Raw genomic sequence first — 18,347 nt, 5'->3', positions numbered from 1 at the left:
GAAGAGCTGCTTTTAAGGTGAGTTTGGGATGACTGGCTGCAAAAACCCTGAGGATCCACATATTTGGAAACATGTGGCCTTGTGGCTTGGCCATGATGGTGTGGATCTGATTTTTGTGGTGTATGCTGTGGCTATCGATAGAAGTAGTGATTTTATGGTGAGTTTGGGATGGCCGGTAAGAGCCTCTTGTGGCGCAGAGTGGTAAGGCAGCTGTCTGAAAGCTTTACCCATGAGGCTAGGAGTTCAATCCCAGCAGCCGGCTCAAGGTTGACTCAGCCTTCCATCCTTCCGAGGTCGGTAAAATGAGTACCCAGCTTTGCTGGGGGGTAAACGGTAATGACTGGGGAAGGCACTGGCAAACCACCCCGTATTGAGTCTGCCAAGAAAACGCTAGAGAGCGTCACCCCAAGGGTCAGACATGACTCGGTGCTTGCACAGGGGATACCTTTACCTTTACCTTGGGACGGCCCAGTGCAAACATATTGAGGATTCATGTATTTTAACCACATTTTTGCCCCATCATGGTGCCGCAATGTGGTGGATGAATGATTTTTGTGCTGCTGTCTATAGTCTAAGACACCATACAGGATGTTTTATTTCATTTCAATATAAAAACCATATAAATTAATGAGGATCCATTTGAAATCATCTAGATCTGGCTTTTACCCACACCCGGCAGACACAATATACAGGTTCATATACATATGAATGAGAGAGTCTCGAGGCGATTGACGTTTCAAATAACATATTTACATACAAGTACTCAGCAGCTGGGCTACATATCGAATGTTATCGTTTTAAGGACTTGGTGAACATCCCGAAGAAGTACCTAATTATTTGCTTACAGCAATTAAACAAAGTTTGCGGCTGGCTCCTCTGGAGGGTTACTGAGCCAGGCAGTACCACGTCTCGGGCAAGGCCCTGGGGCAGGGAAACAGCCCCGACGCCCTCCCAGCAGCTCTGTTGGGGGACGCCAGAGAGCCTCGCGAGCTGCGTCACGCGCCGCGCTTCCCAAGCGGTTTCCTGTGCAGCGACCTGCGGCGCGGCTCGGTCCTAGTGCCCTGCCCGTGCCCCGCGGAGGGAGGCGTCCCCCTTTCGTCACGCGCCGCCTTTCCTGGGCCACGCCGTGCGTAACTGTTTAAAACCCAAAGGGGTGCTCGGAGTCCCTGCCGGCACTAGTCAGACGCGTTGTGCAACGGCGTCCTTTCCCTCCCTCCCTCCCTCCGTGCGGGAGAGCGCAGCGGTTCGTCCTGAGCGCGGGGCGGCGCCAGGCAGGCGCGAGGAAGTGGGCCCTGACCGGGGCGACTCTGGCGCCGGGATGGGGAAGGAGTCCCGGCTCGGCCGAGGCGAAGGCAGCCGCTCGCCAGTTCAGCAGGGCGCGTGACCCGCAGCAGGAGCAGCAACGCGGCGGCCTCTCGCCTGGGCGCCGCCTGGCCGGTAGGTCCGCTTTGCCTCCACCCCAGCCGCCGCCGCCGCCGGGCGAGGGAGTCGCCTTGCAAGATGGTCGCGGGGAAGAGGCTCGAAAGGGTCGGGTGGGGTGGGGGGTTCCCTTCTCTCCGGCAAGGCGGCTGCGGGGGGACGCAGGGCCGCCCCGGTGGAAACTTGCTCGCCGCCTTCGCTCTCGGGCTTCTTGAGGTCGCCGCTCCCTTTTCAGGTTTCTGCCCCGACGCCCGCCCGCTTCTCAAAACTGCTGGCCGAAGGTGACGAAGAGAGAGGCCGGTAAACGCCGTTGGGGTGGACTTATTTCACGCCCCCCCCCCTTGAATTGAAGAGTTGGAATTGGGGGGGGGGAGGTTCGCTGGGGGTGTTAGCTGAACACATGGGGTGCCCGTGATGGCCTGGGGCCTTGGCTGGGCCTTCTACGGTTGCTTGCCAGGTGGACAATACCCGAATACAATGACTACTAGGCTGGACAACCTTTTATGATTTTTATTCAACTGCAGAAGAATAGAAATACGAATAGACACAGGTGGGATGGATCCCCAAAACGTTCCTGGGCAGAGGACAATACGATTACATTGGAGGCAGGGAGAGGGGATGGCCTTAAGGGTCAAGCATCCCACGGGACCACCCTGCGGCCACCGAGCTGGCCCTCGAAAAGTTGCTGACGGGTTCTGAAAAGCTGCTGCTGTGTCTCCCCCTCCCGTCCAGCCTCCAGTGGTTTACATAAGCAAGCGTAACTTCTTCCTTTGGCCTTGAGATTAGGTCAATTCAACATAACCATAACATCAACATTGGCTCTAGGGATCCTCCTTCCTCAAGATTATCTAAAACAGCATTCCAAAAGCCAGCCAAGTATATACTCACCTGCAAGCTAGGCCTTCTGATTTTAAAAACAATCCTGGAAGCCAAAGTCTTATCCAGTTTCTACTGTCTGGGCCAAAGTTAGAGAAATTTGTCACCCCTCACTCCATCACCCTGAGGATTTCCTGGCATTACAGCTCCTCTCCAGAGTACAGAGATCCGTTTCCCTGGAGAAAATGGATGCTTTGGAGGGCAGACTCGGTGGCACTGTGCCCACTGTGGCCCCCCTCCCCAGGTTCCATCTCCAAATGTTCAGGAGTTTCCCAGCCTGGATCTGGTGACCTTAATCCATCAAGTTCAGTGTTGTCTCGTCAGACTTGCAGCAGTCTCCAGGGTCTCAGGCAGAGTTTTTCCCATCAGCTCCTACCGGATCCTTTTATTTGGCGATGCCAGGGTTCGGACCTGCGACCTTCTGCCTGCCAAGCAGATGCTGTGCTGCTGTGCAAAAGCCCCCTCCCATCAGGTACAGATGCTAGGTGAGAAAAACTAGTGAAGGGCCTTTATTTTTCTTCTGCTTGAGTGGATTTGAATTGTGCGTCACTACAGTTCACACTGTACCTGACTTGCTGTTTATTGTTGTTCTCCCTCTGTAAAAGGCCTACCTAATGAAGATTCATTTGTTGCGTCTGGGAAAAAAGGCAAATGCTTGTGGAGGAAATTTTGTTAAAACAATAATTCCGGCACCACTAGACTCTCTTTTATTGCAAAGCTTCATTTTAACATACATCATGGAAATGGTAAAGGGAAGGAATTCTGGAACATATTTCACTAGATGCTGTTGTAATCTCTCTCTTTCTCTTTTGCCATGAAGTAGCAGCTGATATATGGTGACCCAGTAGGATTTTCAAAGCAAGAGGGATTCAGAGGTGCTTTGCCAGTGCCTGGCTCTGCAACCTGGCCCAGGTATTCCTTGGTGGTCTCCTATCCAAATATTGACCAAAGCCAACCCTATTTGGCTTCCAAGATCTGATGTGATCCCTAGCCTGAGTTTTCTAGGTCCAGGTGTGCAGTCTGCTGAACCTCAAATCTCGGTTTGTTAATCTTCAACTTGGATAGGACTATCTTGTTTGTTGTTTTTCAATTCATTAACTAAGAACCGAAAGCAGTCATGTCTGGTGGTGGAAATGACTCTTTACAGCAGCCTGGTTCAAATGTTTCTGGTTTAACTGTCTCTATAGCTGCTTTATCTACTCACTTGGACTACTAACCTTGGTTACTGTTTTCTGTAGACCTGTATATAACTATTGACTGCATATTCACTGGTGGGGCCTAAATCGCTGGCAACTTAAATGGAAAAGAGATTTTGGGTTGTTGTGGCACATTCCATGATACTATCAGCTCCGGGGGGGGGGAGACAATTTATATACTAGGGATTACCGAAATGACTGGAAGTTAGTATTTTAGTAGCTTTGTATATATCTGCAAGGAGGTTGCTTTAGAATATATCTACAAGGAAAGTCGTATAGGACTGGAAAGGGGCAGCTGAAATTGTTATGTAGGAAAGAGCAGGAGTCCAGCAGCACCTTAAAGACTAACAGAAGATTGCCACTTTTTTTTTTTTAGTCTTTTAAGGTGTTCCTGGACCCTTGTTCTTTTCTGCTACTACAGAGGAACTAACACAGCTACCAGTCTTGAAAGTTTCAGTGGCTTTCTCTGCAATAAAGACTCATAGCAATGTCTAGGGCATCTCTGCATGCGTTAAATGTAGTCATTATATTCTATCCCCTCCATATGACATCGCCAACATCCAGCATCTGGGCAGTAACCAGCTGGCTACATCCTCCATTTTAAAATGCTAGTTGGTGGCATTCAAAAAGCACTATGCATTTAAAAATTAGCAGGCATCGTTTGACCTTTAAAAATTGTTGTTGTTGTTGTTGTTGTTATTTCAATTTATTCCCCGCCACTTCCAAATTGACTGGTGGCAGGTTACAAAGTCTTATAAACCCCCCATTAAAAGACAAAAACATTCCCCAACCCATCCCTTACTACAGAAAGGGTGAGGAAGGATGTCGTCAATGTACTACTCATACCCGGGGGGGGGGGGCATTGGAAATATGGAGAAAGGGGATTGGTTGCCTGCATTGATTGACAGGTGGAAGCGCAATGTGTATAAGGCGTGTTGCTTTCTTCTGCCATTTCCAGTAGCAGTTGTGGAGGGTGAGACACATGAAAAGGTGAGGAGGGGCTCAGAAGTGCGAAAAAATTTAGCGCTTTGCCATTCAGCTGACATAAGTTTTTAAACTTTTAAAATGCCCACATTCTCCGACATTTTATCCTCCCAAAAACCCTGTGAGGTAAGTTAGTCTGAGAATAACTGGCTCAATGTTATCAATAAGCTTCCATGTTGGAGAGGAGTTTTATTAATTAATTAATTTATGTTCATACTTTTATACTGTCCCTCATGGCAAGCCGTCTCGGGAAGGTTTACACATAAAAACCAGTAAAATACAACATAAAACCCCATAAAACCCCCAGTTATACAAGTACTAAAAATGACATCAAGAGAAAGATGACGGCATTCATCGACCCAATCACTGTTCCAGCCAGATAAGCATCGATGTTCACCTAATCCTGTCCACCCAGGGTGGATCACATATATGGGGAGGGATCCACAGATGTCTTTACCAGTCACTGCCCTGGCCTCAGCCAAACGCTTGGCAGCAGAGCTCTGTCTTGTGGGCCCTACAGAACCCAGCGAGTTCTCAGATCCCAGCCTGAGACTCCCCACACTGACTTTTGTGGGGGAGGGGAGGCTGCTGTTGAACTGAACTTGCTGCTTGAGTCACGCAAGTCATGTGGTAGCAAGTTGCCTGTCCCCCATTGGTGGAAGGTGGTTTGTATGTATGTATTAGGTTTTAGCCCACCACTCTCTAGAGACTCGTGGCAGGTTACAATATAAAATCCCTATCCCTATAAAACATAAAACCTCATACCCCATCTAGTCCCACAACAACGTCAACAGGACATTAAAAATCAGCAATCTAAGGCAAGATTGGTAGCATAACCCCATTTTCTGCAGCCATCCATCCCTAGGCGGGGTATAGTAGTCATCCAACTATTTTCTACACAAGGAAATAGACTCCAGAATACTGAATGTGGTGATTTAAGGATCCTGCTAAGTGACTTTAAACCAGGCATTGGGACACTGGTATCACTTCATCAAGCCTATCCATCATATTAAGAATTACTGTATATTAAGAATTTAAGTAGTTACTAAATGTGGCAACTAAGATTCTTGCTAAATTTACTGTCAATCATACTTTGAAAAGCTGGTATCACTGGGTCAGGTTCACCAAATCTAAAAAGTTTTAATTGTATTATGAAATATTCATGTGGGTTGCCAAGTTTCTGGCCAAGTGAGCATAGACACGAAAGCTTATACCCACAGTTAAATGTTTTAGGCCAGCAATTAAACTTTGTTGGTCTTAAGGTGCAAGCAGACTCAACCTTTGTTCTGTGTAATTAGTTGTTCCTGTTTTTAATTTTTATGTTATTGCCCTTAGTGGGTCATGCAAACAGATATTCTGAATAGTGCTTTTTATTGGGTCATGTTGGAGGAACCGGGGGGGGGGAGGGTGACCTGAAAAAGGTTGGAACCATGGTTCTATTATCGGAAAGGGGAGTTAACCCCCAATTTTTGTGTGTGTGTTTTCATATTTTTCTGCAAACCTGAGACTTTTCTTGGGATTGGAGAAAGATCTGTTCTTGTCCATTGTTCTAGTATTGTTGTTGTTATTGTTATACTGCTATATTGATTTTGATAGTGTTCTATGTAAATGTTCCAAAATGTTTTATGTAAACCGCCCAGAGCCGTAGAGAATGGTGGTATAAAAATCTAAATAAATGAATAAATAATTAATATCTGGGTGTAGTCTCTGGATTTAAATATACACACATTTTGCCACAAAATATCTGTACTTTTTTTTTGCAGGTGGCAAAGTGGATTTGGTCATTGGTCAATGTAAAGGCAGAAGTTCAAGTTCCTTAAACAGATCCAACCTGTGGTTCCTCTCAAATTCCCACAAAGTGGTTTGCAACATAAACTGAAAACATGGTTCAAGAAGGTGATGTGGCATCCAGATCTGTTTTTGCCTGGGATTATGTTTTGTGGGAAGTTCGCCTGAAATTAGTGGTGGCTGGCTTTTTCATTTACCTGGGAGTATTTTTTCTCTCCCACTACCTGTCTTCATGGATGAGCATCAGTTACCGTGCCTTGCCAGCAAAGGAGAAAGTCTTCTGGAATCTGGCTGCCACACGAGGTGTGTTTGGTATTCAGAGCTGTGTTGCTGGTTTATGGGCCTTGCTTCTGGATCCAGTTTTTCAAGTTGACAAAGTGCATTCCCAGCAGGAGTGGAGCTGGTTCAACTGCCTAATAGCCTCTGGCTTCTTTTTGCTTGAAAATGTAGCTGTTCATGTATCTAATGCTGCTTTCAGAACATTTGATTTATTTCTAGTTGTTCATCATTTGCTTGCCTTTTTTGGCTTTTCTGGTCTGGTGATCAACACAAAATCTGGGCATTATATACCCTTGATGGGAATGCTACTAGAGATGAGCACACCTTTCACCTGTATATCCTGGATTCTTTTAAAGGTGAGAGATCGTTGATACATATTCAGAATAATCAAGTGATACAGCTCAAGCTAAATGAAGAACATATTTTGAGTAATAAATTGGGGGTGGGGATCAGTGTGTTACAGCAAGAAGGGGAGGCAAGGTGACTTCTGTAACTGAGCCACCCTACTTATCTGTTTTGTTCCTCCCTAAAGAATTATTATTGTTCCATCCTGTAACAGTATAATATTTTGGCTGTTGGCTCAGTCTAGGAACTTGAGGGAAGGAATGGATGCTCCCCTTAAATTTAAACAAATGGCACTCAAGGCATTTTGAAATTCAAAAATATTTTATTTAATAGAGATGAAAGGTCACACGAAATTGGGTTGAACATTTCTGAGGTAAAAATCAGCACATGCATAGACTTTAGTTCTTATGTTCCAGGCTGATTTAAGATTTTCACAGTGACTTAAATTTTTATGTTGAGAGACTTTTGTTCCAGTGTTTTCCTCAAACTCTTCAACACACTTTCATTGAGTGTTCTCTGATTCCTTTGGTTTCCAGAAAGCTGTTACACTTGTTCCAGTACCCAACCCCCTTCTCTTTAAACACTAGGATTTGTCTTATGTTTTTAATTGACTCTGAAGTTCTCTAAAAGCAGTTTCTAACTATATTAGATCTCTGCACTTTTCAGAGCTCACCCTTTTTCAAACTAAAGCAAGGCTATTAAAAACAAGTCAAGGCATGAAACAAAGATTGCATAGCGTGAGATGATACTAATAGAAGTTCCTTAGGCTAGAAGCCTAAGAGAGAAAAAGGAGAATATCCCCCAGAAGCCCGGGTGAAAAGAAATATTTTGTCCTGATGCTTAAAGGAAAGTGAGGTTAGTGTGAGGTGAACATCATGGATAAAGATATGGATAAAGATATTCCAAAGGTGAAGTGCCACCACTGAAAAAAACCTGTATCACCTCTGGAAGAAGGGACATAGGGTCTAGGTCGTAAGAAGATGATCTTGACTGGTAGGCTGGACAATGTGGGTGGAGACAGCACTTCATGTGCTCCAGGCCCAAGCCATTCACGGTCATAAACGTAAGAACCAGCACTTAGAAGTGTGACCCAAAATAGACGAATGGCCATTATAAGTCTTTCAGCACAGGGATGATATCGTCCCTGTTGTACCCATGCCTGGACAATAACATTTTAAACCAGCTGCAGTTTCTGAATAGTTTTCAGAAGCATTCCAAAGTAAAACAAAGTATTGTAATCTAATCTGGATATGATCAGAGCATGGATCGTTCTGGCTGAATCATACTTTTAAAAGAAAAAGCTCTAGCTTCCATCTCAGCTTAAACTGAGAAAAGGTGCCATGGTGGAGACTTGAGCCTCCAGGCAACAATACTCCCGGAAATACGAACTTGCTCCTTTAAGGAGAGTGCAGACCCCTCCAGGACAGACTGACTCTACAGTCCTCAAGTTAACTTAGTTATTGACCAAAAGCAGTTCAGTCTTCTTTGAACTGAGCTTCAGTTAATTGCACCACAACCATTCCATCACCTTGTCCAGGCAACTGTGAGAATTAAAAAAGAATAGAAAGATGTCAGGTATCTCTATACCATGTCAGGTATCTTTATATTTTACAATTTACAGTTCAAGGTGTGGCTGCTTACTTGAAGTAAGACCTACTGCGTTCAGTGAAGTATGTGTGAGATTGCAGTCTCTGCTGATTAAATCTGTAGGCTGCATTTTTTTCAGTTACACCGGCTGATGTATTATAAATGTTTTTGGCCTTTAGTGCATGGGCTGAAGATTAATGTACTCCTTCCTTCCATCCCTGTCTAATATCTTCTGCATATAATGCAGAAATAACCTGATTTCAGTGGAAATTGTGTCTCACATCCCAGTCAGAGGAAGCTTCTATACTGTGACTCTTCCTGATTGTGGTTGCAATCTTTTCTGATTGTGGTTGCAATTGTGCAATTGTGCAATAGCTGTAGCAGAATATCGCCAGTATGAAAACATAAATTAAAACGTTAAAAGCCTTTAGTTAGATCCTACCGACTTTTCTACTGAGGCAAGTTGAAGCTGAGATCTTAATTCTCTTCCTTACTTGCATCCCTCTACCTCAAGATAGCTTTTTGTACATTCAAATCCAATGAATCTAAGCAGATTTCATAAGAAAAATAACATTGTTATTTAAAGGGACCAGGGGGGAGGGGGAACCAGCCCTTTCTTGCAACTGGTTTTAAAAGTGAGTAGATTTCTTCACACTTATCTCACATTGAGTCACCTGGTGTTTAATTTTAGTGACAGAAATACTAGATTAAATAAGATGTTGAAATGAGCAAAACAGTGAACTGATACTGCAGAGGAGAGGACACGCAGTAATGGGTTTAAACTACAAGTACAACGATATAGGCTAGATATCAGAAAAAACTTTTTCACAGTCAGAGTAGGTCAGCAGTGGAATAGGCTGGTAAGCTCCCTCTCAGTGGCAGTCTTCAAGCAAAGGTTGGATACACACTTTTCTTGGATGCTTTAGGATGCTTTGGGCTGATCCTGCGTTGAGCAGGGGGTTGGACTAGATGGCCTGTATGGCCCCTCCCAACTCTATGATTCTATGATTCTATACTAAGTAATGGCTTTTAAAATGGTTGCGCTAAAGTATTTTTTCATATTTAGTACTGTTTTTTCCTATTCTTCCTATAAGGAAAGGAGTACAGCATATGTCATCCCCCCCCCCATTTTATCCTCACAGCGTTGCTGAGAGGTAAGTTAGGCTGAAAGTGAGTGACCAGCCAACAAAAATCACACAAGCAACTTCATGACTGAGAGGAGGATTTTGATCCTGATCTTGGGTCTCCCACATTCTAGTCCAGGGATGGCCACACTGTGGCTCCCCAGATGTTCATGGACTACAATTCCTATGAGCCCCTGCCAGTTGACAAAGCTGGCAGGGGTTCATGGGGATTGAAGCCCATGAATGTTGGGGGAGCCACAGTTTTAACATCCCTGTTCTAGAAGAAGAAGAAGAGTTGGTTCTTATATGGTGCTTTTCTCTATCCAAAGGAGTCTCAGAGCAACTTACAGTTGCCTTCCTTTTTCCCACAACAGACAACCTGTGAGGTAGGGGAGGCAGAAAGAGCCCTGATATCACTGCTCGGTCAGAACAGTTTTATCAGCGCCATGGAGAGCCCAAGGTCATCCAGCTGGCTGCATGTTGGGGAGCAGGGAGTCAAACCTGGCTCACTAGATTAGAAGTCTGCCCTCCTAACCACTCAAGCTTGTCCAATAAGCACTTTCTAAGGCTGCGGACCGGGGGGGGGGGGGGGCGACCCGCATGCGCGTTTGTGGCCATGCATGGCGCAAACGTGCGTGCACGGACCTGCCGCGCATGCACATTTGCACTGGCAGCCCTGCTTCCCTCTACTCCCCCCCCCCAAAAAAGGTTGCCAGGCCTCAAGTTAATCGGCCGCTTTGGGGGCCGATTTGCTTGTGCCCTGGGAAGTTTCTCACTGCGGGGGGGGGGGGGAGCCGCGGCCCGGTGGTTGGGGACCACTGCTGTAACACACTGACTGTTTTTACATATCCCTATATTTTTAAAGTTTCACACTAACATAATCCTATTTATCTAGGATAAATCAGTGTTTTTAAGGGCTCTGGCATGGCAGGAAGGATATAGGCTATTTTGATTAGAAGTTGATAGCATTTATGCCAAGGAATGTATCCCTTTTAACCTCAAACATGTCAGAAGCCTCCCAAGTGTTCAAGATAGTCCCCAGGGAGTTTAGGTCATGAGAAATTATACTGCCAGATACTTGCCCGGCAAGTTTTTCCATGCCATAATAAGCAAACGTATTTGCATGTTTGAAAACTGCATTCTGTTGGGTCTAACTTTCCCTCTTTTGTGTGTTTTCTAGGTTGACTGGGCTAACACTTTCTTCTGGAAAGCAAACCAGTGGGTAATGATCCACATGTTTCATTGCCGCATGATCCTTACTTACCACATGTGGTGGGTGTGCATTTCCAATTGGAGCGCCATGCAAGAAAACTTGGGGCGCCTACATTTTGCAGTTGTATTCACAGGGCTGGCTGCTGTTACATTTGTACTTAACCCTTACTGGACCTACAAAAAGACTAAGCAGCTTGTCTGTCCCGTCGACTGGAATTTTACCAATAGAACGATGAAAAATGGCTCTTCGAAAAAACTAAATGGAAAACCACTCCACACGAAAGAGCTATGATGGTTGCTGAATTTTGAGTGTCTTCCACATAGAAGTGAACCACACTTTAGACAGCGAGGACCATGAAGCTTTTCTTTTTAACTTTTAGGAGATCTGAAACCTATTTATTTCTAGCTTCTTATCAGTATTTAATGGTATTGCTGCCTGAATTAGGTATTTGTTACTGATAAATCCTGAACTTTAGTAATGCCTGAATATGTCCGGCAAATGTACAAAGCTTCCATTAATGCAGGAGAGCAGGTAGTTGATTGACCAGCCACTTTGTACTGCCCACCTGGACACCATAGCCAGGTGACAGACCAGAAAACCTGGTGACTGTTTTTGAAAGATTTTCATTGATGGACAATGTTTCTGACTTTTGCTCAAGAGCTCCAGATGTTTATCCATATTTTCCAGAGTTGTCCTTAGCTCTTTCAAGCTCTTAAAAGCTTTTTATAAATTTGTCCTAATCCGTGATGTAAACTTAAGCAATAATACAATGAATACTGAACATTAACACACCTTATCTTTAATTTGCTAGTGATTGTGGGCCAGGATGTGATTCTTCCTATAAAATCTTAAAGAGTGCAAGTTTGGATGTGCTGCTATAAAATATATTCTGTTATCACAGTATGAGATTGAATAGTGGTTAAAAATTAAGAACATGGTTTTCCTTTATGGGTACCAAGAAACAAGGGTTTTTCATCTTTTCTGTGGCTTGAGACGCAAGTTCCTAGTAAGCTAGCATCAGTATTAAGGGCTTCACTTGGTAGATTGATACAGTAGGTGGCTTATTCCTCCCATGTGTCCATATATGGACTGATCTGTCCCATTGCTTATCCCAGTAATAGTCTCCCTAGTCTTGAACATGGTTATATTCAAATAATATTCGCCTTTGACCTTGCAATGAACTGACATCATATTGCAGACTGTGACAGAAAGGGGAATGTGGATTGTGGTCCACATTCTGGTGGACCTCTGTGTGCCTACTGGTCACTAGGATTCTTGCAAATAATACTAGGTGAGGTGAAGGCATGTCTGCACTAACCAACTTCTAATAAGAAAGAAAGCAGGTTAATTCTGCCTGAGACCTCTGAGTGTCCATTCTTGCTCTGTGAATATGACACACGCTTAGGATTGCTAGGTCTCCCCTGATGGGGTATGGGGAGTATGGGTTACCAGAACCGGGTTGGGAAAATTATGGGTTGGTATGAAGGGACCAAGCGAGGAAGCGTGCTTACCCAGCCTGGATGGAGTGTGACTAGCAGTAGCCCACTCTGCCAGAAACCTGGGCGTGGTCCTCAATGCCTCCTTCTACATGGATGCACAGATCATGAAAGTAGCACAGCAGGCCTTATACCATCTACACCAAAACAAGCTACTAGTGCCCTACTTGGCCCCAGAAGACCTAGCCACAGTGATCCATGCAATGGTCAACTGTAGACTGGACTTCTGCAACTCACTCTATGCATGCCTACCTTTGTCCTTAATCTGGAAACTACAACTGGTTCAGAATGCTGCAGCTAGGATCCTCACTAATACATCATGGAGATCCCATATCTGCCCTGTACTTCAACAGCTCAGCTGGCTCCCAGTCGAATTCTGGACTAGGCTTAAGATTTTGTAATCACTTTCAAGTCCATACACAAGTAGTTCTCAATCTAGGCGTTACGACTCCAATTGGGGTAGCATGGCCCCTTCTTGGGGGTCCCTCGGTTGGTTGCCGCAGACACGGTGCGAAGCAGCAGTACCCTGCCTGAACTCCCACAATTCCACAGGGCCTGCAAAAGGGAGCCCCTCCACCAATCATTTGCTTGAGGCTTACTAGCCCATTGACATCCACTGGTTCTCCCCCTCAGTCACCCCCCACGTGACCTGAACCAACCTGACATTCCTAGGGGTTCTTGTTGAAGTCGTCATTCCTGTTAAAGTATAGTTGAATAGAAGCTGCTGTAATTCTTAGAACCCCTGTTGGAACTGTTACTGATGTGTTGTGTTATGACTATGATATGCTTTGATGTTCTATGTAATACCACACAACTTTCATGTAAACTGCCCTGAGCCACTTGGGAGGGCAGTATAAGAACCTACGGTAAGTAAATAAAGAGACTGAAATAAGCTCACCCTTGGTAATTGGCAGGATACATCTGATATAGGCTTCTTCTCTCCCCCCCCCCCCCCCCGAAGACACTGTTCTTTTTTTCAATATGTATTGAAATGGTTGTGGCAAAGAGAGCTGCTTTAGAAGGGCAAAAAAGTTCGTTTTGTTACATTACCAAGGCAGAATGGCCTAATGAAGTGCATACTAATCTGACCTTTCTCGTGTGTTCTTTAATTTGTGGCAGTCTTACTCTAAATGTTCTCATTCTTCCCCTCCCCCGTTTATCCCAGGAAGGGTACTTCCAGATGTCATAATCAAAACAAGTTATTTTTGTTCCTAGCGGACCTTGGCCTGGAGAGAACAAACAGCTCCTAACATCTGAATTGCGCACTATGAATGTTATGCCCAGCAACTATAAACTGCATCCTAGATGGGGCTAATTAGGAGAGCCGGTGGAAACCATGTGAGGTGACATTTATATATTGCTCCAAGACCAAATTTTAGCGAGAGTCACAATTAAACAGACTCTTAAAATATAATTATACAGAATGAAATTTGACAATACAAAAAGACACAGCCTTCACCTTTCAGCCCTTAAAGTCCAATTGGAACATCTAAAAATATTCAGGTAACATTCACACGGCATTTGGTATGGCACTGCTTAAATCGTCCACCTTCCTGGATTTTCCTTAGAAGGGAAAAACCAGGAAGTGAATTATTACAGTTGCTCAGTATTCAGCATCGGGTCAATCCAGCTTTTCTTAAATGCTGCTGAAAGAGTCGTTGCACATTCAAAAGCAGTCCCATGACTGCCGCATAGCGTTGGCTACCGGAATGCCCTTAAGGTGCTGAAGACTTTAGGAAGTTTCATTACGTGTGTTGCGTTGTAGAATAGTGTCACCTAGCGGCTTTGGGGAAGTATAGCTTGCCTGTTTTAATGACTAGAATATAAAATCAGATAAGCACAAATGTGGATGCCCAATTCCTCATGGAAATGGCTGTCAGGGTTGGCTCTTTAAAAGAAGCAGTATTGGGCGCAGGGGGGAAAAGTTTCTATTTGCTGTTGGTGCTGTTTATTTGCTTGCTTGCCTGCCTTCCTCAGTGGGGATGCAATCCACTTACATTTCTCTCCCTTTTTCTCCTCACAACAGCCCTGTGAGGGAGTTTAGGCTGAGAATGTGTGACTCAGACCAATGTCACCCAGTGAGCTTCCATGGCAGAGTGGAGATTAAAAACTCTGTCATACTGATTCTAGTCTGGCATCTCAAACGCTAAAGGTAAAAGTATCCCCTGTGCAAGCACTGGGTCATGTCTGACCCTAAACACTACTCTACATTAAAATCAGAATCCGGTAGCACCTTTAAGACCAACACAGCTACCCATTTGGAGCTACTCCACATTGTATATGCCAGTATATTATTGTTGTTGTTGTTGTTGTTATTAGATTTATTACTCACCTCTCCCTGGAGGCTCAAGGTGAGTTACAACATTTAAAATCCCATTAAAACCTTATACAAAATAAAACAACAATACAACAAATTGCAAAGGCTTCTGTGAAATATTCATTTTGCTAATGCTCGCTTATGAAATTAGTGCATTAAATGAACCTTTAAGGTAGTTGTTAAAGCTGAGGTGGACTGTACTTTAAGTTAATCACTTGGTTCTGTTTTCTACATGAGTTACCAGTGAACAGTAATGGGAAAGAGTAGTTGTGCAGGTCCTATGAGGGCCTATAAAACAGAGCACTGCGTGATTGCTATGGTACTTATTTGAGAGGAAGGATATATGCAGGAGGAATGTTTTCCTTTAAGGGGTTTTAGTTGTCTAAATGTAGACATAGAACGCCTCTAATTGCTAGTTCCAGTCCTGCATAGGATAGCAATTACTTGGGATTGTGGTTTATCTGGCTGTAGGCTGAAGCTGACAGTCTGGGATTCTTGACAATCTCAGTTTCTTTTAAGTATCTCCCCAGATGCAGGTCCCTTAAGTCAGAATGGAATGACTTTGATTAGGCCAGGCTTTCTCAGCCAGGGTTGAGGGGGTGGGAAGGGCCCCTGGAGGGCGTGTGCACAGCTATGCTTCCCAGCCATATTCTGCATGGTCACGCCACTTCTGGGGTTTCTTGAAACCTGAAGAACATTTCAGGGTTTTCTCAATGGTATAAGTGTTGAGAAAGGCCAGGTTAGGCAGAGAGTTGCTATGAGTCTAGTTTTCACAATATACATTCTGGGTAAGGTTCAAAAGTCAATATTTTTGGGAGCTGTGTTGGTCTGCAGAAGAATTCCTAGAGCAGAGGTCATGGAATAATTTTTATAAGGACTAATCAAAATATATCAGACTACTAATCAAGCCCGCTGCAGCTAAATGCAGAGGGCGCTAGGGACTCACTGTGGGTGGGTGCTCCCTCGGCGGCGTTCTTCCAGCGGCGGCGGCGGTCCGATGGGGCGGTGGCTGCCCTGGGCGGTGTTGTTTCGGCGGCGGCAGCCTGACGTGGCGAGAGGCGCTTCGCGCCTCTCACTGCGTCAGGCCGCCTGGCAGGGAGCCCCCGGCAGCCGCGTGACTGCCGGGGGATCCCTCGGGCGGCGTCAGGCCAGGAGCAACTGCGAGCCGCGCTGTGCGCGGCTCGCCGTTGCTGGGCCTGGGAATCGGAGAGACCAATCGGCAGGCGCAAAGCGCCTGCCGATTGGTCCCTCCGATTGTCTGTTGTGAGGAAGGGTCCAATCTGGACCCTTCCTCATCACGGACAAATCCCACCTCGGCAGCCCTTAACACTTTATTTAGTCCGTGGCGCCCGTGGCGCCACGGGCAGTTTAAAGATCATCAAGTTCCTGAGCTCTAGAATTCTTCATCAGGATGTGCAAAACATGGCATTCTCCCACTGAAATGATTTCTTGGGAAGGGTGGGGGGAGTTTTCTGGTACTGTCCCTCCTTTTTTCCTACTGTCTTATTTTTATTAATTGACAGCTGTTTTTATTGATAGGGCTTTTATGTTTAGGTTAGGCCCTCGTTTTGCTAGGTAGATTCTGAATAGCAGTTTATTCAGACAGGTTGTGTCCTTATGGATTTGGTGGGATTGAAATTTTAGCTTGTATGACTTGGTAGTGGAGGCCCCTTTGAGTAATCTCTGACTTCAGCCAGCAATAGCTTTTGATGCTGCTTTTGATTCGCGAGTTTATCTGCTAGCTCAGTGGTCCCCAGCCTTTTTATTACTGGGGACCGGTCAACGCTTGACAATTTTACTGAGGCCTGGGGGGGGGTAGTCTTTTGCTGAGGGATGTTGCTGCTGTCGCCAGAGGTCCTATTCCACTTGCTTTCCCCCTGGCGCCCCTGACTTCCCGCCGCCCGCTGGGGGGCGCTGCCAGCAGCAGCTGCGCAATGCCATTCCAAGGGGGATCCCCAGCCATGGCAGCTGCTGAAGAGCACCAAAGGTGAGTCGGCATCAGAGTAGCAGGGCAGCCCCCGAGGCAGCAGCTGGGGAGAACGAGGAGGAGCTGCGACCCAATACTGACTGGTCTCCGGACCGGTACCGGTCCCCGGACCGGGGGTTGGGGACCACTGTGCTAGCTGATACAAATGTGAGGGACTCAATTCAGTGGGTAGAAAGGATCATATTAAGAGTGATTTATGTTTTCCAAAGACTGTTGGGTTATTGGATTATTTGGTATGGAGAAGATCCCAGGTTGTCCTTAGCAGTTAGAAGGGCCTCTGCAGATCTTGTGAGAAGAAAATCTTTCTCTGGCTGAGAACCCAGGCAACTCCTTGCCATTGAATATATACTGCTGAGCCAGATGGAGCCATGATCTGACGTGATGCAGAGCAGCTTTCTCTGAATGCATCCTTGAAGAGGCTAAATGTGACTGCTTCCAGCATTCTATAGATGAATTGTCCCCTAATTGAATATGGTTTGCTGAGAAACTTTGCCTTTTTATCTGTAGGAGGAAATGTATTTGGGAAAAGGTTAAAAAACTGTAAGAGAATGCAGAAGACTTCTAGGACCAGGTGTCCGCACATATCGGGATGTTGTTGTCCTACCAAAATATAGAAACCAGTGCCATTATCTAAACAGGGACCGTGTTATTTTTCAGCGTGTCCAATTTCATCAGCCTTGTGAGACAAAATAAGCTGCTGTTGAAAGACAAAACCTAATGATGTTCAACAGCAGTTGATGACTGTGTTCCTGCAAGCACTCATTTAATTTCTTTCAAAGAGGTGACTTGGATACCATTCATCCATATGGAGAACAGTAAAGGGTTTTCACAACAGTATTGCTATTAAAACCAACATAACCATACCTAACTTCCATAAATAAAGATCCCATAATGACTTACAACCTACTAACAATAGATTAACAATCCAGGCTTATTCAGAGTTGCACCCTTCTAAGATCACTGATTTTAGTGGTCTTGTAAAGCTATCGCTTGCATACAGAAGTTTTTGGTTTTTTTAAATAATGAGGTTAGATGTTGCTAAAGGAACTAGCATAATGGTGATTGTGTAATTACCTGTGCTTTTTGCTGATGAAAAGTAAAATGGTGGCAGATTCTGTATTCCGGAACTTTTAATGTTGCAGTTTTTAAATGAATGGGCTTAATTATGCGTTTTCCTGCTATCATCTTTTAGCCTGTCGAATGTTTTGGATTCTCAGTCCACCCAATTGAAACTCTCCCATTTGGTGATGCTGTGTCTAGGCCTCAATCTGTAAAATGATGCTCTCTAGGCAGAGCAATGGGAACATGGAATGTCTTCTAGAAATCTTAATTTGAATATGTGGGATGGTACCTAAATTACCTTCTGATATGGGCTTTCTGATATGGACAATTATCGTTTCAACTCAAGTGAGTACTTTGAAAAACAAATTCATTATGTCCCACTATATTCCCTGCAATGTTTTAATGGCTAAGCAGCTATGGAAAACTAATGCTGCCTAATACCAAGGAAGACCTGTAATATTTCTAGAAAATGATTTGGGGAAATGATTATTTTTCTGATGTTCCTAAGAATGATCCCAGCTATGGAGGAAATGCCAAAGGGCATGACTTCTGGAGTATGGTTACCTGAATAATTGACAAAATGAATCAAAATGTAAAGCTAAGGCATGATCTAAGGCAGTGGTCCCCAACCTTTTTATCACTGGGGACGACTCAATCCCTTTTACTGAGGCCCG

General features: G+C 44.9%; 1 protein-coding gene across 1 annotated transcript; it reads left to right on the top strand.

The window, feature by feature from the left end:
• The first annotated feature begins 1,058 nt into the window (after positions 1-1,058).
• Positions 1,059-13,199, top strand: CLN8 (CLN8 transmembrane ER and ERGIC protein). Its single transcript, XM_077309384.1, has 3 exons — positions 1,059-1,437; positions 6,239-6,898; positions 10,779-13,199. The coding sequence occupies exons 2-3, from the start codon at positions 6,359-6,361 to the stop codon at positions 11,100-11,102; spliced, it is 864 nt and encodes a 287-aa protein (XP_077165499.1). The 5' UTR covers positions 1,059-1,437; positions 6,239-6,358; the 3' UTR covers positions 11,103-13,199.
• Positions 13,200-18,347: the final 5,148 nt, after the last annotated feature.

The sequence above is a fragment of the Paroedura picta genome, chromosome 1, assembly GCF_049243985.1.
Source record: "Paroedura picta isolate Pp20150507F chromosome 1, Ppicta_v3.0, whole genome shotgun sequence".
Lineage (NCBI taxonomy): Eukaryota > Metazoa > Chordata > Lepidosauria > Squamata > Gekkonidae > Paroedura > Paroedura picta.
Note: the sequence above shows the minus strand (reverse complement) of the source record. Positions and strands in the feature narration are given on the sequence as shown.